Raw genomic sequence first — 27,434 nt, forward strand, 5'->3', positions numbered from 1 at the left:
CCTTAAAAAAAGGCGGAGTCTGTGCAGGGAAGGTGAAGAGTTTTACTATACCCCATTACACTTACAATGGAAATCCAATGAAGTATGAAAAGCAGCATTTTCCTCAGCTTTCATACACAGTTTTATTCTCCCTTCAACCAAACTGAAAGGAAAAAAAATTAAGCAATCTACAAGAACCAGAAACAAAGTGTGGAAAGCCACAGTTTTGGTTCTAAATGCAAAGCAGGAAGTCCTATGTTCTAATCCAGGAAAACAAAAAAATACTTATTTTGAAGCCAAATGAGAAGCTCTATTTCAAGAATTCTCACGAGTAACAACAAAAGAAGAACCTTGTTTTCAGCCAGAGATTTTTGAAGGGGTTTTTTTGTTTGCTTGGCTTGCAGATCACCAACCTGCCATTTTAAGAGGTAAAGCAGTTCCTAAAATATCTTCAAAAGGTGATGAAGTAACCACATTCAAATTATTCTTCATGCATCAGATTCAGACTTCAATTATATCATCATCCCACACAACAAAAACAACTCACAGATACACATGGCGGCTCCCTGCCACATTCATTTTTCAGATCGGCCAGGACTAAGTCTCATTCTCATACTGAAGCTACTTCCACAGAGCTGGCAAAAGACACTCTCCTCTTTCAGGCTCCAATCCAGCAACTGCTGAAGCCAGGTGGGAGCACTGCAAAGGCTCCACATCGCAACGAGGATCCCTTGAGCAGCTGAGCCACATGCGGTGGGCAGGCAAAGTCACCTGGAAAGGCAGGCACCAGCGCTTCACCGCTCAGAACACTGATCCTGCCTCAGCCATTTGCTTTTTAAGTTGTCTTTGTGTTCCTTGGTGTCACACAAGTAACGCAGAAAGATATGAGACAGACACTCAGGAACCCCGCTCCTGGGTAGCGGAGAAAGGGTTAGAAAGCAAGAGAAAGACCCCTTACTCATTGTCAACATTAGTCACAAGCAGCAGGACTGAGATTTCCATCCTGTGTCCTGATGTTAAAGGGCAAACATCTGACCCTTTATACGCTGAGAACCGCTCATCTTACAGGCTACACAATATAACTATGCAATTACTTCATTGTATAGTCTGGAAGCAATCCTTCAAACCAGAGGCTGTGCGAAAAGCCTTGCATTTTATTTCATTGTAGCTTTCAAAAAGAACCTCTTGCATATTGTGGCGTATTATTAACACATAAGAGCACATATATCCCACTTTTACTTACTTTAGGACAAACTCAACATAATATATTTACTTAAAAGTTATTCAAGTAGGTAGGCTAAGGAACTTGGCACTATTTATTGCATGGCACGTGCAGTTTTCTCAGGCTGCCAAAGCTATCAAACCCAAAAACTCCAAGAAAGGTGGCTGGTGAGAAGAAAAGACTAGAGCACACATCCCCCTGTTAGCCAGCAGGAAACCCAAATAGGAGACAGAAATTTGAAGCCCATCTTCAAGTCTTCTACTGCACACAGAAGTTCACACTGAGCACGGTAAAATCTCTATACATCGATGAGAAGACCACAGTTCACAAGCGAAAATACGTGCGCTTTTGAAAACACAAACTGAAGGCACCCACAGAAATACCAACTACCAACAACCAGCAGAGGACTGTTATCTACTCATTTTGCTTTTTAAAGTTCCTCCTATAGCCTCCTACAGTTTTAAAAGGTACAAACTGAAAAAAACCAACAAAAAAAACCAACCCAACACTCCCCACCCTAATAAAATGTTTCTGGCCTTCACCAAAAAGATTATTTAAGGTAAGTTTTCAGGATTCTTAGTTTTGGTGCTACCCAAGCCTGAACTCAGAACAAATAGAGGCACATTACAAACAATAAAAAGTGCTTATCCAGAGCCCCGTGAAGCAAGTTGTTTAAACTTAAAATAACTTCTGAAGTATTTGAGAACAAATTGGAGGAAGGAAATAATTGGTGTTTAACATTTATAATAAAGTGAACTCTAAGACAAAGACAGAAGCAGTATTACTACACAGAAGAATTATCTGCAATATTGCAAGAACAAATGCAAATAAAAACTTCGTCTAAAAGAGAGATTTGACAGCACACACTAGATGATACCTCAGAGGCCTTAACTAGTTTTTTCCTCTTTATGAACAAACTTTGATTAAAGATTCCTCAGTAAACTGTTCTATTACTAAAACCACATTTTCAGTAGACCTTTAACACTTTCTGTTAACTATTCTTTCAAATAAAAAGCAAAGACAGCACACTGCAAAGAACAGCACCAAAATAACTGCACTTAGCAACAAAATAATACTAACCTTACCCTTCAGAAGAAAGCTGCAGCACAGCGAAAGTAAACAGCTCTTGGAAATCACTACTACAGACACATTAAGAAAGAACTACCTCCATATGCAGTGTTTATTGGATTATAAGAAGAAGTAACACCTGTGGCTGAAAGCTTGTTGGGCAGCTGCAGTCCTCATGGATGTTAATTTTTCAGTGTATGTGTGTGTGGTTTGCTTTGTCCTGTTTTCTTTTAAACCATGGAAGAAGGAGTTCCATGTCTACATGGGTGTTTTTATGGGTGCATGGTTAATAAACATTCCTGAAAACCTGACTGTAGTAAGCACGCAGTCAGCATTCCAGGGGAGGGAAAACTGCTCAGTGTAAGATGTGGCAAGTCAAACACAAACCTAAGAGGATCTTTATAGTAGATTATATCATGCAAGTCTTACAGTAATTGAAGATTATAAATATAGTCCATATCCACAATGGTTTATTTTGCTGTCCTTTAGTCGATGAAAAAAGAATAATTCACTTTATAAGTAAAAAAGGAACTGATGTTGATGTAGAAATTGTTGAGTGCATAGAAGTGTGATTTAAATAGTTAGAGGGTGAAAACAGATGGAGGAAGCATGGCAGGTCATGAAGGTCTGTTCTTCTATTTTTCCTCTTTCAATTAGTAGTTCCTTGTACTAGGCCTGCTTTCTTTTCTCTTGTGCTAGTATTCAGGATACATGCCTCTTCCCTTCCACGCCTTCTGAGTAACTAGGCTGGCCTCATAATCTATGATAGACTTGTAGTTGCTTTTTAATACTCAATTCTCTTGGACCAGATCTATTTAGTATCTCTAGAAATTGTAGTGATGTAAAACTAACCTCCTTTTTTTTCCTCATATACAGACATCTATTACAGTAGTCCTCGCCACCTTGTCTCAACTCCAGTAGCTCTCTCCTTAGCGACTTTCCTGACTCAGTTCAAGGGTTGTGACAATTGTCATCATCTCATGCACAGTTTCTAAGGTCAGACTGCTGGTGGCATTTCAGGTACCTACTTTGATTTTCAAAAGCACTGCCAAGAGTTAGGAAACCAAACGTCTTTGAAAACTAGCCCCATAATAACCCTGGTCCCCAATTCATCCCTTGTGAAGAGCTCATCAGAGAGAAACGTCTGTGAAATGTATTGTTCTTCTTGTCAGGCCTTGTCTGAAAATGGACTAGAGCATGTTCACCCTGGAATGTAGAGCTAATTATTGATGTCAATAAATGCATGAGAACCTGACTAAAAGGAAGAACAGTTTGGAGTCATTCCCAGTACCAGTCTCAGGCAAATGAAAGCATTTATAGCAGGAAATATAGGTAGGGTGGCATCAGACATACACTTCCAATCTTCCCATTTCCACCAAGTAGACACACCTGCAAACCCTCATCATCTATCTTCAAAAGAACTACCTATGAGGTTAGAGACCCTACTGATATAGTCTGGTACAAATATCAGAGCTCTTCCACAAATACACTGACTAGCATCATCTACCAGAGAAAATACCGTTCATAGGTGGGCAGCTGTACCGTTGACTGGGCACAGGGAAAAATGACAACGTTAAAGACTGGTAAAACTTTTTAGTATTATTAAAAATTGGCAGTTGCATCCCTGCTTTGCTAAGCTGGGCAAAAGTTTCTATTGTTTGGTTGTGTGGGGTTTTCTTCTATTTTCCTGTGCCATAGGGTATTTTTGGGTTAGTGAGCTCTGAAAGCAAAAATAAGCAGCAACCACAAAGCAATTATCAAGAAAGCAGGCTGAGCAAACAGGGTATCTTTTTACCATGGATCTTCCTTCCTCAGAAGGACAAACCAGACTTCAGTGATCCTGTCAGCTTGCGTGAGATACAGAAAATGCCTGCCAGAAGCTGATTTCCTCTGGATGTCTTAAATGGACATGACGATGCAGTGTCTGCCAGCCTGGTGCCCCTGCAAGGCTGTGTTTCTTTGTGATAAGCAATACTAAGGCAAAAGACTTTCAGGCTCATTAGCTCAGATACAGGTATAATTAAGCAGAATTGAAGAGAAGCTTTAGCTCCAGATTTATTTTTAGACTGAAGAGATCTGAATAAGAATTCTTAAGGATAAGGTACCTTATTAGATCTACGAACAGAGTTTTAAAAGGTTGAAGTTTACCTGCACTCAGAAACATCAGCCTGCATCAGGAACAGTCTACATGCAGAATCTGACATTAACTTGATTTTCAACTCCTGCTTAAAGTTTAAGACTTAGAAGTTTGATACATACAGTCAGACAAAAATATAAGGATTAATCAGGTAAACCGACCCTGTCAAATAATGTTTATTTCAGTTACAGCAAGCATAAGGTTTCTCTTATATTACTAACATGCAGAACCAAGGACCGAGTATGTTGCTGGAGGTTAAAAAAGAAAAACCTAAACAAAACCACTTCAATCAGTAGTTAAATAACTAACCCATAGATCCTTTTCCTTCTCCTATAAGATTCTTAATTCAAATACAGGTCAAATCAGCAGTACATGACACCCTAACAACTGCTTTGGAGACCTAAATGAAGGGAAACAATGGTCCTAGAGCAGATTCTTGTGGAGAAATTTAGCAAAGGTCAAAATCAGGTGATAAAGAAGTTGAACTGAGATTGCTTCGTGTTTGAAACACTATGGGAAGAGACTTTTCCTCATACCACTGTCATTGAGTTGTACCTGCTTTCCGCATGGTGTTTCCATAGTTGTCTGCGTTCTTCCCTTCCTTAACACTGAAGGATTATAAAGGAGTGGGTCAGGTTTGCAAGTGACTTCATTTCTTTCCTTAAATCTATGGCATTACTTGTATAGGTGAACAAGCAGTAAAAAGATCTGGTAAAGAAGAAAGTGTAAAGTTTGTCTTGGGAAGACTTTGAAATATCTGAAGATACTGAAACACAACACAAGCTGAATGGTAGGTGACTAGTTAAGTTCCTCGCTTACAGTCACTGACATGACTCTGTCCCCTGTTAATGGTGAAATTCTCAGTATCAGCTGTGGCAGCAGGGAAAGGTATAAGGTACAACCTTCCCAAGGTAAACCGATTACTCTAAGCAGCACACATTAATAAGGCATGTTCTATGCTATAATTTAGTAAAGTATTACCATAACACAAGTGGAAAAATGTTAGTTTGTTAGTGCCCACTATAGAATTGAAACTTACTGCCCACCCTCACCCCCAACCCACAAGCCTTAGGACGCCTTTCTGGATGATATTGTTTTCTCTCAGTGAAATGCTAAGATTCCTGTTTTGTTTCGAGTAAGGAATTTCAGTTGTCTGTCTTCTCGCTGGCAGATCATCTTCATTTTCCAGTCCTAGCAACTGCCTGAATTGCTTTGATCCACTCTGTACGCTCTGCGGATGAGGCTGCTTGCAAGTAATAGTGGATTTCATTTGCTGTGATGATTTCAAAGAGGATGTTGTCAACATCATACTTCTTGGCTACAGGGAAGAAATAAGGAAGTCAGCTATGAGAGAACAAAGTCTTGTATTTATAATGTTTCTCCTTTACACACTGTAAGGGGATTTCCTTCCTTTCTACAGCAGTGTCTGATCAGGCCTTCGCAAAGAGACTGCAAGATTGGGTCCATGAGATAGGTCTCTTTCTTGGAGAAATAACCCATGAATTCTGCGCATTTCACCTTCAGAAGTCTCTGGTAAATTGATCTCCAGTCATGGAAGGATCTGCAATCCTGCAGACAGGTCATATTCCCCAAACCCTCCCGTGCCTTGCCAGCTACAAAACCAAGACATTTAAGTTCATGTCACATCCAGAATCTCTGGTTCTTTTCATATCTGCCAGCACAGCCTACACAGGTGCTGAGATGCCAACAGACTTTCTTGCTGGGTATGACAGTCTGCCTCTCCTGTGGAGAGGAGAATGCATGGAATGAATGTTTCTTGTTCCTTGCAGCACCGCTTAACCATTGCTGTTCCCACAACTTCTAGTTTTGGGAGGGAACAGAATGTGAACAGTAATAATTTGTTGGCGTAACCATTTCTAACGTAAAGCTTCCCTCCCAAATTCATCAGCTAAAAAGAGCAAACTCAGCTTACTTTGTCCATGGCCAGTTATCCTAACATTGGGATGGTGTCATCCTTTTGACAAGTCTTCTCTAAACAACTGACAAAACACAAGATTCCCTGTTGCTACCTTTACCACAGTATCCTTCTCCAGTAATTAAGACAGCAATAGAGAGACTAGTTACTAGAAGAATTACTGAATCATTGCACATAGATTGCTTTTGAATAAAAACCACTCGTTATTTCAGGCAGATTGAAAGAATGTACCAAAAACTTATTACACAGCTCATTTAATATGGTTCCTTACAGTCTGGCATATCTTCCACTGCTGTCACCACGCAGCCTCTCAAGTGAATTGCTCCTAGTGGTTCTTCTCCCTGGTAAGGACATGAAATCAAAATGAAATACAGCACTTCTGAAACTGTTCACATGCTAATATCTGGCTACAGTTCCAGAACAGAAAGAAAACCTTTGCTGACTTAGTATGTCACCTGGGAAACCAGGGGATCCTCAGTCTGTGTGTGACATGGAAGGTGGGGGGTGTGGTAGGGGGAAGACCTGCAAATAAATAGGAAAACTCTTTTGGGACTTGGAATTCAGGATCTGCAGAGTATTTAGCATGTCCTGAACAAAGGTACAAGAAGAATATAAGCCTTGTGCCAACTATAACTTTTTCCTTTGATGTCATAGTGAATAGAAAAAAAGATTAGTTAGAAAAAGAGTAGATCTTAGAAGTATCCTTACCAAGCAGCAGGAGCAGCTATACCCTTATTTACAATCTAGCCTCTTGTGCATTTCAGGACTGTGATAGTCAGAGAACAGGTGAAGATGCATTTTTGCTGGCATAAGCCTGAAAGAAGCAGTCCCTATAAGCTGACACACCTCAGCCCTGTGGGAGGGGAAACCAGGAGCGGGAAAGGCAAGCTGGGAACAGGGAGGTCAAAAACTCCTCAGTGTGTCTAGGCTGCCTCTGCCAAGAGGGACAGGCACAGCATAAAGCACCTGTAACCCACAATGCAACGACACTGCTCCTGCAGCAATGCAGGACGAAATAAAACCTGTGGGCTGCATCTACCTGAATGCCAGCTTTTGTGGGGCAGGTTTTGTCAGTGGCAAGGCCCCTTCCTTTCTTAGGGCAGGGTTTGGCCTGTTAGAATTTCACAAGAAATGGAACACCATGTCTCAGCCTGACACAGAAAATACCTCAATTATAAACCGCAAAAATGACTGGATTGTGTTCATTTGAGCTTATGACCTAGTTCATTTTAATCAAGTGAGAGCACCCATTAATTCTAATAAATCACAGATAAGAGGTGAGAGCACAGTTCAGTGCTGCCTGTTCCCAGGTCTGGGTGGCACTTGCCACCCTGACTTGGCAACCCCAGAAACCTTGGCATCCAGAGGGTGGCCAGGCAGTGCGATCACAAACAGCCCCGCTGTCCTGCTTGGTCTTCCTCATCACACATTCCCACGCAAATACTCCATTCAGATATTTCTACAGGAAGGCAGCTTTAAAACAATCAGGGAAATAAACCATAGTTGACCAAATGTCTCTTACTCCAGCAGGATCATAGTAGTGAAGATATGCAGGGTCCTCTCTTAAAACAAACTTTCTCACTTTCCAGTTCTTCCTCCGATGTCCCTAGGAAAATTCAAAACCAGGAATGTCGTGAACTGCTTTGCCTTCAAGTGCTTACAGTCAGCTTACCCACACGTGAGAGAACAGGCAAATACAAAAGGGAAAAAGATGAATATTTTGGACAGGAAATATTCACTGGAGTAGGACTTCAATCTGGGCTTTCTGCATCCCACTGTTTTGCACAACAACTGGGCTATCACACTGGTTTCTCTTTTTATTTTTTGTACAAAGCTGAACAGCTTCAACATGGGAGATTCCCCTAGACACATCTCATAGTCTGGTAGCTATGACATTCACAGGAGATCTGTGAGAACTGGGTTTAAATGCTTGCCAGAAAACATGGCTGCAAAATGTCTTGCAGGAAGTACCTTGAACTATTGGCAAGCATGAGCTGAAGGTTCTTCTCTCCCTGCGAGGACAACAACAACACAACAACAAAGGCTAATCTGGCTCAGGCACCCTGGAGAAGGTTCGTGGCTGAGAAGCTCAAGCAGAAATTACACCACCTTCCGATATGGATGTGGATGCCTCATTGCTTTCAGCAGATCTAGATTTTCCCCCACCCATCATTTCAGTCTTGGAAACAGGCATTCTCAGCAGAAGCAGTGACACTTCCAAGCAATGATCCACAACTCACTGAGGGTGACCAAATCCAGACTAACACTGGTGGAAGACTGTCATGAATCACTTCCTCTCGGCATTTCAAAATATTAGTTTCTCAATTAACTACACTGTTGCAAGGAAGCTCTTAGTAACTAGGCAGAGGTGAATGTGACAGGGTAAAAGTTAGCAGAAAGACGCATATCGAATTTCTTTATTGCTTTTGAGTAATCCGATTGAGCAAGAGAAATACAAGTGAGCACCACCAAAAAGTTCTTAGGCTCCCAGAGGATATTTTAACAGTGGAAGTTCAGACTTGGTATTATGAAACATTTCTTTACAGAGAGCGTGGTCAAACACTGGAACAGGCTTCCTAGAGAGGTGGTCAATGCCCCATGTCTGTTAGTGTTTAAGAGGCATTTGGACAATGCCCTTAATAACATGCTTTAACCTTTGGCCAGCCCTGAAGTGGTCAGGCAGTTGGACTAGATGATCATTGTAGGTCCCTTCCAACTGCACTATTCTATTCATTGAAGAATCCTGGTCTTGCCTTCAGTTCACTAATATCTGTTTGCAATGGCCTCAGAAAGTGAGGATCTTACTATGACGTTCACCATATTGCTTAAAGTTTTGCTGGAAAGGAAGGTATAGAGTTATCTCTGTCTTACAGATGGGACAGGATCAAACGTTAGTGACTGAAAGGACTCCTTTGCTCAGGTATGCTGAAAAAGCCTGTGAAAACTGGCAAGTGAATCCAGTTGTGTGTCCAAAGGGACACTGGATTGGCAGCCTTTTTACCTGAGTTCAGTTCTGCATTGTACCAATGACTTGTTGCATCTCCTGCTTTAGCACTCGTTCCTAATTAAAACTATAAACTGTCTTATTTTGTAGTAAGAGCAATAAACCTTGCAACGTTGGGCAAAAGCCCTGCTGCCATACTACAGCAAGCGTTCTTTGTGCAAAGGCAAGATGGACAGAGATGAAACCTGTCGTGTGGAGATGGCATAGGCTAGTTTCTCTCTTCTCTAAAGCTTTTAGGTGTAAAAGAGTAATCTTGTATCCATACAACATCATCCCAGTGACAGGATGGAACACGTGCAATACTGACCTGTTTCAGCAAACATCCTTGTTTGACTACTATGCCTCTGAATTCTTCTTTCAGGACCACATCATCATCACTAGAATTTCCCTCGCAGAAAAACCCACTGTCTGGCTGCATGACCACAAGAGAAAATTCAGAAGTTACACAGCTGCTGCATGTTTATGTACATGTACAAATCTGGCTTCTCTTTGGCTTCCCTCCACCCTGTTTTTTGCCACCCAAAAAAATCAACCCTTTTACTGGAAAAATCTCCCAGTGAAGTTGAGGAGCTCTCCAAGTCACCATGGAAGTGTTTCAGTGTGAGGTAGGACTACACCAATGGGTCTCAGGGCACCTGAAGGGAGTTGGAGCATCTGTGTATATGTCAGTGCCTCCATTCTCCATGATTCTTGGTGTCACATTTCCTCCATGATGGACAGGCTGCCTCAATCCCATGATGTCACAGGTTTTTAAATGCACATACAGCAGTTCCTATGAAACAACGCCAGCACAGCCAATACACTCCAGGCTGGCCATCCCTGCACCCAACACACCCTTCCTCTTCCTCCATCCATCACCACCATCTAGAATTTGGGAAGAAGAAATACTCCATCTAGGCTGTGTTCTCCAACAACAACAACTGCCCCTAGTTTTTGAAATTTGCAGTTTTCTATAGCTGTGATGTTGTGATGTGTGCACTGAGCATAGGCTCTCTCAGGATCCATGCATCACATCCATTCCACACCAGATAAATTGTGATGCTACTTACTGAAACCTTACACTGTTCAAATGATGTAAATGTAGCTAACCATTTGTATGGCTTAGAGTAAACGTCTGTGCTGCCTACTCGTATTATAGCAAGTCAGACATTGACCTACTGTGACCTCCTCACATCACACTGGTATCGAATCAAACTAGGAACAAGCTGAAAGTGAGCAGAGTGCACATGGGCTGCTAGGAGAAGCATCCCAGGTAGCCAGGAACTGTGATGGCCACAAGGCTGCCTTCACCAGCAGTGTCTCTGCTTCCACTGCTGCACAGGTAAAGTCTCCCTACCACAGACACATTCTAGGAAAACAAATGAAGTAATGGGAGAGTCATTTTGCTGAAGTCAAGTGATTCTATGTGGTAAATATAAACAGAATTGTAATATTCAAGCATTTTTACTTGACAGAAGGCATACTTTTCTGTTAGCGTAAGTTCATAAGCCAAACATCTTTAAATCAGTATTTGACTGTGATTGTGATATTGCAAGTTCTTCAAATGAATCTACAGAATATGAAGCAATAAATTGAGAAGGTTGGGTAAGCTACCCAGGACAGGTGTTATTGGGGGATATTAAAAACTTTTGCTTCTTCGCTCACAGGCAAGCTGTGCGTGTGTGCACACACACTGAGTCAGATTTGACGGCTTTGCACAAAAATGGGTTTGTAGCTTGTGCCACTCTGAAGCCCCATGATAATGAATTACTCTCTTCCCTTCCACTGAATCATCAGGGTAACTGATGGCTAAATTCTGGTCACTGCTAAAATTACGAGGAACAAAATCTAAGTTAAAAAGAACCCAGCTTGATCTCAGCACTCAGTTCACACTTAGAAGAGTGCCAGAAAAAACCATCCCGCTTACAAATATTAAAGTGAGCCAGTTCATTCTGAGTATCATGTAGAGAAAGACAATTAACATGGATCTCTCCATTTCTGTACAATCTTTCCTCCAAGATTTAAGAAACCCAACAAGAAGCCTGAGAAAAGCAGAGCATCAGCAAGTCTGGGACAATAAAAAAACCATAATACAACACTCACAAAGTAATAGTAGGCATCGCTGAGATCTAAGAAGGGGGTGTCTGACAGTCCCTCGGCAGCAGCCTTGGACGTATCCCCTGCAGGGTGTAGGTAGCCTTCACTCAAGAGGGAAGAGGCAAGCATGAGACCTTCTTTGCGATTTCGGATGGAGTTGCTAGACACCAGCCAGTCAATCACAGAGGTGCCTGGTTACAAGGGAATGAGCAATATCAGCCACAAACCAAGACAGACACGAAGCAGCCTAAAAATACACAGGCAACAAGCCTACTCCATCTATTCATCAATCTCCTGAAAGATGTTCTTAGTGACAACGGAGAGAGCTAATCTGGGAAGGTGCCTGGGTCATCCAGTGAGGTACAGTCGGTCTGACTGATGGCAGGGGCCAGTACAACTCTTGAACACTGTACCTGAGGGAGAAGAGAGCTGGGAGAGGATGCAGGGCTGAGCTGGGAAGCCTCAGGGACAGGGACTGGGGAAGTACGAGAAGGTAGTCTTCCAGGCTGCTATGTTACTGACACAGTGCTGTCAAAACAGGGTGACTTTTGACTCTAGCACCCACAGATTTGACTTGGAGGAGGACAGGAATTACAATGTGACACAGTTTGTTGATGAAAAACTCAGAAAGGAATAATTCTTCTGGAGTTAAGCGTTTCATGCAACTTTCTACAAAGATCTACTTCAATCTTGCTGGCACTGGTTAAATTTCTTCCTCCTCTCTTGCTTACCATGGCCGTAACTGAACACTTTTTCAAGCTTCATCCTTTGAGGACCTCCTGTGTTGGTCAAGAAAACATCTGCTAGGTTTTCTTCTCAAACTTCTCTGTGCTCTACAGAGCTTAGAGCTGTTTTATCTATCTTTAGGCTCTCGGCCCTGTGCTGCCTTTATTGTGTGGAAAAGAGGGACAAGAGCTCCTTACCTGTAAAGCAGTGATTGAACACTTTTTTATCTTTTTCTAGCTTCAGCTCCTTTATTCCCTTTTCAGGATCTTTCATTGAGAGGTACAAAGCACTGTGCATAAAAAGAACCACAGAAACTGTTATTAAATAAAAAGCTTTAGCCAGTTCGTACAATATCATTGTCATTCACAGGGTCTTCATGTTTTGCTGGCATATTGACCTCTGCAGAGCTATAGCACGGCTTAGTTTAATCTGAAAAATTTATGCTGCAAAGCCTGGAGGCCTCACTACATCACTGTCACAGCTGCAGGAGCAGAGGGGGGAGCGCACAAATGGCTCACCACACCCCCATATTTTGAGAATGGAACAAGTTGTGGTGACTGTAGTGTGAAGAGAGGAACACCCACTGCTGAGGCACCTTCACAGGGCCCCACAGCCTCGGTGCTGACAGGGCAGCTCACTGCTTTGCTATGTTCCCCCAAAGGTCCTTGGCTGAGCAGAAAACCTGTCACTGTGACATGTCCGAAGCCTGCATGCTCTCAGAGGCCCTAAGTAACCTCCGTGACCCCAGCCTGACTTCCTTCCTCCCACCTACTTTTCACTTCCTCAGAACTCAAATTCCTTGGAGCTCTGGAATGACAAGAAGGACGAATATTAAATGTCATGGGCTAAGTCCTTTGGCCTGTTAGGGTGATCCTCTGCTGAAGCCTGTGAAGTTAGATTTAGTTGGATCTTGGCCCTGTGCAGTTTTACTGTCCTCTAAGGAGCACTGCAGGCTCATTTGTATCTCGGTATTTACTGCTCAGAGGCAAAAAAAAAAGTTGTCCTTAATTTTTTAACGTACTGACAAACAGATGGCTTCCTGTATGTGCCCTTTATCTCTTCCTTCTCCCTTTGCCAGTTCCAAGTTCTCTGGCAGGCACCACTCTCCCCTCACTATCCAAAAACTAGGCTAACATCCGCGTTTCTCCGAAGAGTAAACAAAAGGTTTAAAATATTTTTGCAATAAATTATATATGGTATAAAAATGCCTCTCCTGGAAGAATCACACTTTGGCTGGGGTCTCCTTTTGCACTGCAGTGTGCTCAGAAATCTCCTTATCAGCAAAATCCTTTGATAAATAAGCATGTTTTGGTAAAATATGATGTATCAAAAATGATCTTCCCAGTTCTGATTGCTAGCTCATTTCTGCTACATTGTACATTCTGAAACTGTTAGTCATACAGAAAGGACTCTAAGGAAAACCAGAGAGGTAGCATGGACAGACATGCTACAGACATAGTTCTTCCAGACCAAGGTTACGTATCTGGCACACTGCCTGTGGATGGAAGTAAATGAGGGGGCAGAGCTACGAGAACAAACCTCAGGTTGATGGTTTCAGGCAGTCTGATAGACCTTCTTGTGGATTTTCTGGCAAACCTTTGGCCTCCATCTATGCAATGAATTGCTTTCTTGATATCCCGTACCCAGGCATCTCTCTCCTCCAGGTAGGCAGCTTGAAAAAAGTGGTCCTGCTGCTTGGCTGCAGTGAGCTTGAAGACAAACTGGAATAATAAATTATGTTTTTTTTAAAAGTTATTTTGGTGTAGCCAGTTGGGCATGATTACCCTAGTACCACCACGACATACAGCCTACCTGTGCCTAAGGGACTAGAGAAAGTGCTTTAGAGCCACAGTTAAACTAAAAAAACCTCTGAAGAAATACATGAACAGGCAGTGCAGGTAACTGACTGCTTTTGTTATTTCCCTGTGAGTGATCCTGACATTGTCAGTACAGCCAAGGTGAGTGGCACTGATATAGCTGCTGATTTTAACTTCTGCTGGGAAGTTCAGCACAGCTGAAAGGCTGAAGTGCCCAGCCCCTGCAGGCTTACAGCGAGTGAAAATTCATCTTAACGTTTATAGAGATGTGATCAGCCTGAAGGAGGAAAAAAAACCCGCATCATGTTGTTCAGCTACTGATTCACAAGGGGAGAAAAGGTCACAGTCACATTGGAGAGTAGCTGAACACATTTGCAGCCTAGCAAACCTTTAAGGGCTTGCTAGGGAGATGATACGTCCAACCCTTGGCTACACCTTATGATCAATACCTATCTAAACACACTACCAACAATGGAAAGACTGTATTTCCAAAAAATGAGAAAAGATCTTTTAAAGGTAGTTCTAAGCAGAAAAAAAACCAACACCAACCTGAAAAAAAAACCCACAAAGTTCACACTGTTTGATCTCCTTTTCATCCAGTGATCTTTTGGGTGGAAAATCTGGATCTAATTACTCAGTCAAGAGGGTTTCCACTTCCTCTAAAATATAGTTCCCCATAAATGGAACTGTAATTTGTTCCGTAGTTGTATTAGAATAAATGCAACAGGTTCTGACTCAGCAGGCATCTAAAAATGACAGGCTAAGCAGCAAGCAAACAGCATGGCTTTATGAGGGCAAGTAAAGTAGAGACTATTGTCAAAGAGCAGAGAGCAGTGAATCTACAGCAACGAAATCAAAACACTGAATGAGTCTGCTCAAGCCTGTGTTTGTAAATAGCACATTTCTGAACATCCCTAATAGGCATCTTCCAGATTGTTGCCAATGGGAAAAATTCTGACACCCTGTAATTGTGCAGAAGCCCTGCTGACTTTCATGGAAGACAGATTTCAAAGTTACAAAGCATTGGGTCCTCAAAAATCCATCTCAGACAGAAAAGTAACCATTTCTTATCTGACACTGTTCATATTTCCAGCAACACCCACCTTTTCTATTATGCAGTAAAGAGCTACATCCTGAAAATCAATGTACGGTGCATGTGAAAAGCAGACAGACAGATCTCTCCAAATCCCAACATCCAAGAGTCATGCTAACACACCAGATTAACAGAATGAAATATCAAAGCATTAAAGCAAGCTTTTACCAATGGAAAAATCAGCATTCTCGAAGTCGAAGAGCTGAGAAGCAACGTACAGTGAAATGCTAAAGAAGAGTTTTCATTTCCAGTACACAGAGGAGACTGGGAAAGCTCTTTCTCTTAACTTTAGCTTTTAGAAAGCTAGGCCACTAAGCTAGACATCCAGGCTTCCTCTGAAATTGGTGAAGAGGTTGAGTCTCCAATCCTAGAAGTGACCAAGTCTCCCTCTGATGATGCGTATCTGTTTGTGCTTTTGAGAAAATTAGACCATTAGACTGAACTAAACACCAACATTTTAGATAGTTTAAGTTAGGACAAATGAATCTGACTGTGAGGAACCATACATGATAATGCTATCCACAGGAAAGCCATGGGGAAAACAAAGAAAGCACAAGTATAGCAGAATTAACATCACATTAAGCAATGATCAAACTTCAGATCAAGAACAGTGAACAGTGGTGAATCCATTTTGAAACAAAATCTCAAAAGATGCAGTTGCAGCCTCTTCTGAACAGGCTATATCTCTGTTTAACAAATCCAAGATTGCTTTCTTTCCCCTCAGCACCTGCTTTTTGCAATTGATTTTGTAAACAAAGCATGTTGGTGATGTGCCCTGAGGTTTCAAGCTAGGCCCTGATGCAGATACACAAGCTGATTCAAAAAGCTGAAATTTAACCAGATGAATGTAAAAGTCTGCTCATGGCTCAATAGTCCCTGCTCCAAACTGGGCCTAAGTGAGTGACACTGGACTTAAAACCGACCTAATGAGAATTATCCCACTTTTCACCCTACAGAACTCCTGTCCTGTCCTACTTTCATTTCTAGCCATAGGAAGTAAATGTATGAAAACCACTAAGAACCAGAATAATTCCCATAAGAGGAAGAACTGTATGTTTTGGCACGTAACCAATGAGAAGGCAGGACAGAAGGCAGAGGCATTGGATTCAGCAGGATAGTAAAGCTGTAAAATGTAAGATACAAAAATCAAGATACTACACTTTCAAGGAATACATGTAGAAATTTAGGTTTAATCATATTGGGCAGTAACTACTTGTAAGAACAATCCCAGTGATGGCATTGCTCATGTGAATGAGCACATTGCAGTTTTGACTGTTTGAACAGTGCAAATTTTAAGAGAAGATACATCTCCAGGGCTGTTGGTCTATGGACTTGCAAAACGATCTCACCAACTCAATAAGGAGGATCTGCTCCAACACCCGCTGAAGTCATTTGGATCGCTTCCACTGACTTCAGCAAACTCTGCATCAGATCTTACTTAGGAAAAGTTTTTTGGGTGCCTCAACCCCCAAGTCTGAGATCCTTCTTTTTTTTCTATATTCTCCCTCAGAACAGGCCTCAGCAACTAAAATGAAACATAATGTAAAACTCATTGCAGTCAAACGAATGATCCTCAAAGACTTCATCACCCTTCGATACAGATGTAATGCATCTTCTGCAAACTGGTACATCCTCAAGCAACCCTTTGGGCAGGCGAGGATCTCTCTCACTCTGCCTTCAGCACACATTTTATACTTCACACCTCCCTGCCTATTTTGTAGAATGCACGTATGCTGGCAAATTACCTTTTCATTATTGTTAAATGTGTTACTGTTACTGACATTTCAAAGCAACTACTATAGACCAATAATGATGTCAGTGCCTCTGTGGGAGTTAAAAAAAACCAAACAAAAAAACGCCACAAAACTGTTTGGAAAGGAATGCTTTGTGAGAAAAACTTAATTTCTACCATTATAATGTAGGATCTGGGATACTCTTGAACATAGTACCGTTCTCCCCATGCATTATACCTCATGTATAGAGTAAGGAGTGCTGTGTTGAGGCTTGCTCATTAGATAATGTAGGAACATGGTTTCAAATCAGCAAAATTAGAACCAAATGTGTGCAGATATACTTAATTTCTGTTCCTTTATTCAGTTATTTAACATTCCTGCTCCTTGCTCTAGTCCCTAGACGTAATTATGCTTCACCTTTATTATTCATGGTTTGCAAAAGATGTAAAGCCAAGTGCTGCAACAAAGAGCTCCCAGCCGGCGCCCAGGCAATGCACTGACACACAGCCATGCTGGCTGAAGCAGAAGCTCAGATCCGAAGCTGCAGCGGCTAAACAGGAAGGTTTGCCCAGCCATGCCCAAGGGTGGCTCAGGCAGGAGCTGTCAGCAATAAGGAAGAGTAAATGGACTTGACCAGCAGTCAGTCTCAAACCCTTCTGAATCAGCTGGACAATCGCCCTTGTCAGCTCAGGGATCAAAAAAACCTATGATGGGCATGGGGTGGGAATGCATGATTGTCGTGGTTTAACCCCAGCCGGCAGCTAAGCACCACGCAGCCGCTCGCTCACTGCCCCCCCACCCCTGGGATGGGGGAGAGAATCAGGAAAAAAAAAACCTCGTGAGTTGAGATAAAGACAGTTTAATAGGACAGAAAGGAATGAAAAACAATGATAATGATAATAATAATAATATGACAATAGCAATACTAAAAGAATTAAACTATACAAAGTAAGTGGTGCACAATGCAATTGCTCACCACTCGTTGACCGATGCCCAGTTAGTTCCCGAGCCGCGATCCCTCCTCCCAGTTAACTCCCCCCAGTTTATATACTGGGCATGATGTCATATGGTATGGAATAGCTCTTTGGCCAGTTTGGGTCAGCTGTCCTGGCTGTGTCCCCTCCCAGCTTCTTGTGCCCCTCCAGCCTTCTTGCTGGCTGGGCACGAGAAGCTGAAAAATCCTTGACTTAGTATAAACGCTACTTAGCAACAACTAAAAACATCAGTGTGTTATCAACATTCTTTTCCTACTAAATCCAAAACACAGCACTATACTAGGAAGAAAATTAACTCTGTCCTAGCCGAAACCAGGACAATGATGATGCAATTTTCCTTCCAGGCACAATAACACAGTCTCCTTCTGTGGACAACTCCCAGTACCTAGAGAGAGCTAGGAAGAGCAGGTAGCTCTTGGTGATCCTGCTTCTGGGTGGGATTTCCAAGGTAATGACCCTCTAAAACCTTTTGTTCCCAGGAGAGCAGCCATCTACAACTTCTTTGACTCAGCACAGGATTAACAGCAACCTATATTCTCTGCCCCATCCTTTTATTGTACTGCCTCAAAGAGAGCTTTTAAGTTAAGAGCCTGTCGTGGTTTAACCCCAGCCAGCAACTAAGCACCACGTAGCTGCTCCCCCCTCCCAGTGGGACGGGGAGGAGGATTGGGAAGCAAAGTAAAACTCGTGGGTTGAGATAAGAGCAGTTTAAAATAAAATAAAATATCATACTAACAATAACAAAAATATAATAATTGCAATGAAAAGGAATACAACAAAAAAAGAGATGAATAAAACCCAAGAAAAGACAAGTGATGCACAATGCAATTGCTCACCACCCGCTGACCAATGCCCCAGCAGCAATCCACCCCTCCTGGCCAACTCCCCCCCATTTATATACTGGGCATGAGGTTCCATGGTATGGAATACCCCTTTGGCTAGTTCGGGTCAGCTGTCCTGGCTATGCTCCCTCCCAGCTTCTTGTGCACCTGCTTGCTGGCAGAGCATGGGAAACTGAAAAATCCTTAACTTAGGATAAGCGCTATTTAGCAACAACTAAAACATCAGTGTGTTATCAACATTATTCTCACACTAAATCCAAAACACAGCACTGTACCAGCTACTAAGAAGAAAATTAACTCTATCCCAGCTGAAACCAGGACAGAGCCCATTTTTCTTAACAGATGTAAGCCTAAAAAGACTCCATAAGAATCAACTTTCTTTTTTTATATAAATACGAGGTCTGTACAAAGAAAAAAAAAGAAAAAAAAGAAAGAAAGAAGTAGAAGAAAGAAAAGAAGAAAGGAAAAAGGAAAGCCATCAGGTCCAAACCTGACACCAGGGACCCTGACTCCACTTACCACAAAACCTAAGGACAGGTATAATTCTCCTCACTTTACTCATATGAGAAAGTGAAGCTTGCTCTCTCATGCACTCTCTCACACTTTCTTTCTATTCTTCTAATGCTCTCAGAGACTTCTATCTTTAGTTAGGCATCCTTGCGGTAAATTTCTTTAAACTGTAATTGGATAATCTGGAGGACCCCTTTGTCAGAGGAATTCCTGGGGGTACAACGTCTACTTGATGAAACTGAGTTGCTGAAATAACAAATGACTGACTAAAGCTATGATTCTCTGCTCATAGTAGAAATCCTGTTTTACCAACCACTATTTTTCAGGAACCCTATAACAAAAAATGTATGCTTGTAGATTTATCTTCCTGTATCTTGTCAAATAAGACTCTGAATTTGTGAATATAGTGATCTGTGTGTTTCACTGGGAATTGGGACCTCAGTCTGTGCACTTGCTACCGTCGACCTTAGAGATTCCAAATGCGTAGGCAACATTTGAACTACTTTCTCTAAATCAGTTTCCATTTTCGCTGTCTCTCTCTGAGTGTAGATGTGACTCTTAGTCACTTGCAAAAGCCCTACAAATAACACTGCAGTGTGCGATTAATACAGATTGCATGAATGTGAAGTGGGGGGGGTTGGGTAGCTACCAAATGGTAATAAAAAGTGTTGCAATTACAGCTTTACTTGGGCATTTGCATCACAGCATTTATCTCCTTCCTGTCTGAGCAAGCCAGTTGTTGCTCCCTGACAATAAATAAATGCTTCCACTGCTCATGAAATAGTTTCCCGCATCTTTATTCTGTGGCAACTAGATTTGTATTTAATACAGGAGTTGCGCCATTCAGCTGCTAAGTGTTCTCACAACAACATAATCTGGCTCTGCTCTCTGACAGACTCAGAGATTTAAAAAAAAAAAAAACCAGAAAAAAAGAAAGAAAAAATTCACTTTCTGAATTGCTCCTCTTGAAGTATCCTGAATTTTTCCTGAGCAGTCACACCTTTCAAACACTACACAAGTCCAAGCCTGCTTGTGACCTTCTAAGACAAGTGAGTCACCACTAGGATAAGTGTAAGGAATTTGTAACCACCACCTTTGTGCCCCTTCAGTGCCTCCAGGAGTATAAGTATACTGTCAATCATTGTTATAAAAAAGTACTTACCATTCTTTTGCCAAAATCTTGGCATGGGCTGTTAATAGAGCTTCCTTTTAGTGGGACCATCCCTTTGGGGCTGTTGTCAGCCTTCCGCTTGTAGAATTCAATTCCATCTTCTAAGAGCACGACCCACATCGGCTTCCAGGTATTAAACATGCTGCCCTGCATCAATAAATCACGGCGTATATTACGTTCAATAAATCACTTTTCACATGATATCCACTGAAGATATGACCTTCCAGGGAGTGTCTGCCTGACACTAAAATAACTATAGTTAGTGTCTAAAGACGAACATACCACAACCACACCCATCTTACTATGCAGTTAAAAAACGTTGTTGTTATTCTTCTGACCACCATTAACTTCCCCTTGTAGTCACCCCAGCCATGAGTTTTTCCAAAATCACATTGCCTGCCCCAGCAGGTGTTTCTTTTCAGTATCAATTAGTCCCAACCACTGTCTTCAAGATGACATAGTGGCAATATTATGAATAATCCTCAAAATTTCTGGATGCGAACTGACACATTAGGATGGCCTCTAACCTGGGCATCCCGTGCTGTATTTAGGACTTGATGCTACAATACAGTCAGTCATTGAGGCTTGGCTGTCTGATAAGAAAGCACACACCTCAGAGGATTTCTAGACATATAAGAACAAACTGTAAGAGTAATGAAGAGTTTAAGGGCCTGAGGCTGCAAATCTCCAACTGCTGTAGTGAAGAATTGAGGTGCTTCATTTAATCTTTTAAAGGTTTTACTTCCTATTCCTGAAACACAGCTGTTAGATTTAAGAAATACAGAGGTAAAGACAGGGCCGGATCCTACATATAGTGAAACACACAGCAAAACTCTCAGGGACTCAGAGAGGAACAATCTATTTCTCTATGTTGAGCACGATTAACCGCTAGAATTACTAAGACACTTGCACTCTAGCTAGATGACCTCTCTGGTCCTGCCTGCAACCAGCTTCAAAAGTGGTCACAATCCCAGATACCCAAGTGACTTACTGCTCAGCCAAATGAACATTTAGATATGCTGAATACCAACAGTTCCTCTGAAGCGTTACCAAAGCACAACCAACATTTGTGGGCCCCAAATCAGGGGCCATTCTTCAAAAATACTAGCTTCCCTTGCTCTTTCTGTTACAAAGAGAGACCTAAATTTATCCTCCCCCTCCTACAACTCCATCCACAGCATCCATGTCCTCCTCAGACCATTGTGGCTGAGCAGTGCTAAAGCTGCAGACAGAAGCAAGGCAGCCACCGTTGTGCTGTGCAAATGGCTTGTTTTGATTTGTTAAACCTGAGAGCTGGGCAGAGTTAGTTACATTTGCATTTTGTATTTCTGCAGAAGTGAATGGAACAGAAACACGCTGAGTCTTTTTTTTTTATTCTCCAAATGAACCCTTTGTCTGTCACATCTTTTTTTGCTGCCCTACCTTCCAAGAAAGGCCTTTTGCACTCTGAATCAGACCTTATGTTCAATTACAGCATGGGGAGGGAAAACTGTCAGCTGAGGTCTTAAGAGCAGGACCTGCTTCCAGCCTGTGCAGCCCTCACTGGAAGCAGAAGGTGCCCCACAAATGAATGTTACCTTCCGAAGGGAAGTCACTGTCCTGGGGGTTCTCTGGAAACCCAGCTGAACAGGGAACTACAAAAAAAGAGTCTCATCTGGGTACCACATGTGGGTTGACTGCTGTTTTCTTTTGATGCTTTTTTTTTTTTTTAATAAGCCATAAGAATTTACCAGTTTTTGAGAGCCCAAATTGACCCACTGGTTGATCTTCTGCTAGGAAATCAATTCAGATGATGAGCCAAGACAAGAACTGTTGCAATTTCCTTTTGTTTGTGGGTTTACCACAGGTTACAATACTTCTGCTCATAAACAGACAAGTCCAGTACTTCCTGAAGATCAGACTTGGACATGCTCTGCCAATGGAAGCCACCGCGGAGCAGTGTTAGACCGGCAATCTCAGATCCACACCATCAGCAAACCCAAACATGGTCACATTGTTCTCATCTAAAACATCTCATGAAAGACAAGCAAGCAGGATGCTGGATTTGATTTTCCTGGACTAAAAATCAAATTGCCACGCCTACTCCAAAGACTGCAGATACAGATGGGTTTTCCTTGAATCGCTCTCTGAAATCATTAGCCACTTTAAAAACACAGGCAAATTCCCTTTGGTAGAACAACTTCTTTCTATAAGATCTGTAGCACTACAAGATTAGAAAATTAGCTGTTTCTTATGCTCAGATGACTACACAAGATCCCCAAAATACACAAACAGAGGTTTAAGCTGACCTAAATCAACACTGAAGTCTGAATCCACATTTACTGGAGGTCACATTGTCCCAGCTAAAGCACTGACCCCCAGGCACAAGCACTGTTCACCAGCCTAATGTCCCCCACTCCTCTCAAGAGGAGAAAGTCAGTGACAAATGGCCTTCACTCTCTGCAAAGAGAGCTGTGGCTGCATGGATGACTCCTTTGGGAGGTCAAATCCTTGGTTTCACTTTACAGGCATAAAGGAGAGGAGGAGAGTACATAATTAGCAGGTAAGGTTAATCAGGAGCACGCTCATCCTTGCTGGAAGCTCTGGTTGTGGAATTCACAGCAGCCTCACTGATGTATCAAACAGCTGGTACCCGTCTGATCTGTATCTTCTGCTCCTTTTGCCCTCCAGCCCTTCCTCTAGCACACTGCTGCTCCTCACCACCAGCATAAACTCACTTATTTAAGGACAGAGCCACCTGCAAGGGTGTTCTAGGAAATGGGCACAATTTCCACTTCCCTGTTGCCATTGCAAGAGTACCGAGCAGCAACTTTAGTAGTACCTGCACAGAGAGACTTTTGGGGGACCCAGCACCCACAGGAATGCGAGGGACTGACACTGACACATCTGTATGCATCTTTTCCCTGGCACACCCAGCCAGGCACACAGTTTGGGATTGTCCCAGTGTCTAAATTTCCAGCCATTCCCCTGTCATGGAGGAATGTAGATTGTCAGCTACTTGCTCTATATATCAGGTCATCGGAACTAGAGATCTGCAATCTGCACAGCACAAATTTGGCTCTCTCCTTCCTCATGACAGCATCACTGCAGCTTTGCAATTACTTCATGAACTTACTTCCTTTCAGTGTCAGTGGAAATAAGACTGAGGAGTGGCCTCTTCACAACACTGTTCCCAGATTAGAGATCCCTCCAGCCAGCTGTTCTAATGAGTGAAATTCTCATTTTGATGGAGCAGACACACCACAGGGGAGAGCTCCTTTCTTGCTCCAGGACTGACACTGTTTAGTTCAGCTGCTTTAAGCCAGGCTGATCTCACTAAGGATTTAAATGAGAATCAAGGCCTTATCCTATGGGCTCTACCACAAAAGACTCCAGAGCAGAGGTTGCTGTGGGGCATTGACTGTCTTCGCAAAGAAGGGAAGTGCCCGTGGCCCCACACACAGTCTCTAGGCCAGGGTGATCTGACCTCTTTAATCTCACTATGCTTCCTTGATGTTTAACTCAGCGATTAAGTGCAATCGAGTAGGCTGTGACCATTTCAAGCTGTTACCTGTTTTGCCAAGCTTCCACTAAGAGCATTAGGTTACTTAATAAAAATACAACTCTTTTGATCCAAAGGTGGATCATGTCAGATATGTGCAAAATGCCTTATGTAGTATTCTGACAAGATATAACTGCTGGCAAGTACCTCTATAATCACTATCACCACATTGTTTTACTGCTCAAGGAATTCTGTTCATTTGCCTTTCCTTTTAGGAAAATATGATCCTTTTTTTAATAACTGAAACCAAAGTATGTTTCCCTACACCTCCCCAACCTGTTCAGAATTAGCTTCCTCCTCCACTCAGTCCAAAACTGCCCACTTACTTACCTTCTTAACCAAGTAGCCCTCCCTTATGCGCATCGGTTCTCGCTCCATGTCTCAGGCAATCCTGCTCTCAGGTCTATCAGCGCTGGCAGTTAAGTTCCTCTGGCAGCAAAGTCCGTGGGCTGGCGTTTTTACAGTACAGCTGTGTCACTTTCACAAGTTCCTCTGCCTGCTAATCACATGAAAACAAGCCCCATTTCCTCTTACAGAGTGAGAGATAGGGAAACGCAGAAGCACGTGTGTATTTATAGTCTGCCTCTGACAGAACATGCAACACCCTGACAAAACGCTCAACTGTATCAAATATGGCCAGCCTTGATGACAGAGTCCTGGGAAATTAAAAAAGCATTTTAGTGCCCAATCCCAAGAAATCAGACCCACTCTGCAAATACATGAACTCTAGCAAAACAACAAACAGGGTGGCGTGCTGTGTTGCTGCTTGGTGCATACCAAAAGGATCTCGGAGACAGGTTTCCAACTCACCGGTTCTGTCACTTCATCCCGTCTTTGAAGTCTGACTCCCAGTGGGTGAGCACGTGGGGTCTGGCAGCAAGCTGGAGGGCCCTCGCTTGGTTAATGACGATGCGCCCTCTGCTGATACAAGAAATTTGTTTATCAGACTTCATCAGGTTTTGGAGTTTGATGTTGAGGCCTCCCAAAGAGGTTAGCTGTCAAATAGGCATAAATGGATTAGACCAGCGCATTACATAAAGCGCCACAGAATGTCACTTTCTACAAGCATCTTTTACTTGCTGCAGAGCTCATTTGGCCAAAAAAATAAGGCAAAACCATAATTTTCCAAAAGCTGATATACACCAGAGTCACAATCCCTCTTCCCCGTACAGAAGGAAGGGTGGTGGTATATGGGAGGCAATAAGGAGGCTGCTGCATTGCCAAGAGCAAAGTATTCTCCCATGCACAAGACTCCAAATAACTTTTACAGCTGAGCCCACTCAGATAAGGGTTGAGCTCAGGGTTACTTTATCTGTTGCCTCTGCCCCTTGTAAAGATCCCCAAACAGGGACTTTTTCCGCAGACAGAAATTCTTGCTCTCCATTTGACCCTCTGTCTCAGCCTTTACTCAGAAGCATACAGAAGTCTGACAAGGTCTGTGATAGAGTATCAGAAGGTTAGAAGAGCCCTCAGAGACTTTCTCTAGCCATTCCTCACTGATGCCTATTTAGTGGTTCTCCCACAGATGAGACTCCACTCCTTCCTTGGTTATCTGTATTAGTGCTTCACTATCCCAACTGCTGAATGTTTCTCTTCACTCTCTGAATTGAGATTTTCCTTTCTAGACCTTTCTCAACTAGCTGCTGCTTAAATGACCCCTCCAGTCTCATCTTCAGGCAGAGCGCCTGTCTGTACCAGCAATCTCAAGCTATACACTTTGCAGTGCATTCCGCCCAAAGCATACCTTTTTGTGATGATTTTATGTATTATTAGGTTGTTCAGGTTCTTCTAGAACCTACAGGGTCTCAGTATATTGTTCCTTTGTAAATCATGCTATTGTGAGGATCTGATTGCTATTAAAGGCCCTACTTGCTGATCAAGCCAATCATCCATTAGGCAGTTTGCAAATCAAAGATTCAATATATGCTTTCCAATTCTCTGGCTGTCAAGTGTACTTGCAGCCAACAGATTCTAAAATTATTAGCAAGACAGAAACACACATAGCTAATAAAAGCTTCATGCTTTTTGGAAACCGAGCTAAAAGTAAAAATTTATCACTAAAAAGTGATCAAAAAGCTTTGTGTCACATTTACAGTAAAGAATCTGCCTACCAGTTCGAGGGCCTGGAATGAACTGAAGATACATTCCAGAGTTGAGATGATCTAACTGAATTTCTGAGTTATATTTCTGTGAAGACTCCCTTCATTTCCCATGAGCCTTAAAATGATGCTTGATGGACTCAGGAGCTTGTAGACTCCTCCTGTATAATGTCTTTTTTGGTCCGTAATTCCTTTTGCTTTAAGAAGGTGAATTATTTCCTTCTCTTCCCCTTCATATCAGTGGTTCCATCTTTGGGAAAAGGTTCTGGTTGGATAACCCAAAAATACAGGTCACAGACAATGACAACTCAAATTAAATACCTTTCACTGCATGGCTGGAAGCCAAACTATCCCTTTATTAGCTGCCTTGAGGCCATAATGCTGCAGAGCCTGGGGCGAGCATTAGAGACCAAGAACTGGCTCACAGCGCTTCCTTCTGTCTCTACTTTGCTGCCCCTCAGACCTGAGGAAAGGAAACCCCTTCCCCAGCTGGAAGGGCTTACGGGGAATAAAGACAAAAGAATTGGCCAGCATTTTCCTCCCCTCAGGCAGCGTTCCCACAGGTTTTCCTGCTCGCCTGCTCCTGCTGGTTCAGTGTTTGTGCTGAGTCAGGATGACAGGGCCCTGCACGATAAATTGATGATATGAAATGTCCAGGGACAGATCCTCTTCAATAGAACATCTATATGACCTTATACTAAAAAGTGGTTTAATGTGAACAGAAAAGGATGCTGACTCCGCAATTTCGCAAAAGCTCAGTTTCTCATTTACCTGCATGAAAAGCCCTTGGAGGTGTGAAATGCAATTCTAGACACAGTGGCACCAAGCCAATGACTCCAGAATTCACCACTAGCTACTTAAGCAACTCAGTGTCAATGCATAAAATTACCTCCATCCAATATTAGCTGGAAACAACTACTTTCATAACACTTGTTTTCTCTATATTGTTTCTATTTCATCTTCAAAGCTCACCTATTCCTTTTGTCCTTCTACCTCACGTGTCTGGAATAATCATTTTCTTTTAACACTGAGGCTTGGTTTAATTTATCACACATCACCACAGGGGAATCAGCACTTCATCTTCCCCCAGGCAGAAATGTGCTGATCCGCTAAATCATTCATGTGAAGCAAAATGGTCCTTAGCCATACAGTGGCCATGGCAAGTGTGAGGGACAGCCTGGACTGCTGATGCATGTCTTCTTTGTGCAGCCATTCGTAAAGAGCAGCACCAGGCATAAGAGAGAGGAAGAGCTGTGTTTCTTCTAGCTCTCCATAGAGGGGAGGATAGAGCTTTGTCTGGCAGAAAGAAAAAGTAACCTGCATTGTGGAAACCTGCTATAACTTACCCTGTTCTCCCCATTTCTGCCCGAAGTAGGTAAAGGTGTGTGATGCTGGATTAGCAACATTTGTCACAACAGCACAATCTGCAACAGAACTGAATATCTTCAACTCAGTTTACTGGCGAGTGGTCTGTTCTTGTACAGG

General features: G+C 42.5%; 2 protein-coding genes across 2 annotated transcripts in view; both read right to left on the reverse strand.

The window, feature by feature from the left end:
- Positions 1 to 2,374, reverse strand: part of APLF (aprataxin and PNKP like factor) — a 35,493-nt gene extending 33,119 nt beyond the window's left edge. The window contains exon 1 of the mRNA XM_050893424.1: positions 2,282 to 2,374. The gene's annotated coding sequence lies outside the window, so the exon portion shown is untranslated. The remainder of the gene's footprint in view (positions 1 to 2,281) is intronic.
- A 3,091-nt stretch (positions 2,375 to 5,465) lies between these two features.
- On the reverse strand, positions 5,466 to 27,422 carry PLEK (pleckstrin). The gene is made up of 11 exons (XM_050894702.1): positions 27,296 to 27,422; positions 24,661 to 24,768; positions 24,181 to 24,349; positions 20,301 to 20,456; positions 13,688 to 13,869; positions 12,346 to 12,437; positions 11,429 to 11,613; positions 9,654 to 9,758; positions 7,865 to 7,948; positions 6,614 to 6,683; positions 5,466 to 5,724 (listed from the first exon to the last, which is right to left on the reverse strand). The coding sequence occupies exons 3-11, from the start codon at positions 24,226 to 24,228 to the stop codon at positions 5,585 to 5,587; spliced, it is 1,062 nt and encodes a 353-aa protein (XP_050750659.1). The 5' UTR covers positions 24,229 to 24,349; positions 24,661 to 24,768; positions 27,296 to 27,422; the 3' UTR covers positions 5,466 to 5,584.
- Positions 27,423 to 27,434: the final 12 nt, after the last annotated feature.

This window comes from Gymnogyps californianus, chromosome 3 (genome assembly GCF_018139145.2).
Source record: "Gymnogyps californianus isolate 813 chromosome 3, ASM1813914v2, whole genome shotgun sequence".
In the NCBI taxonomy this organism is placed as follows: Eukaryota; Metazoa; Chordata; class Aves; order Accipitriformes; family Cathartidae; genus Gymnogyps; species Gymnogyps californianus.

Bases quoted from the DNA above. Each gene is read 5' to 3' on its own strand.
- PLEK (XM_050894702.1), bottom strand. From the start codon at position 24,228: ATGGAGCGAGAACCGATGCGCATAAGGGAGGGCTACTTGGTTAAGAAG. The intron at 20,457-24,180 runs GTAAGTAAGTGG...TTATTGATGCAG, and splicing joins AGGGCTACTTGGTTAAGAAG to GGCAGCATGTTTAATACCTG. The intron at 13,870-20,300 runs GTAAGTACTTTT...TTATTATTCCAG, and splicing joins AAGATTTTGGCAAAAGAATG to TTTGTCTTCAAGCTCACTGC.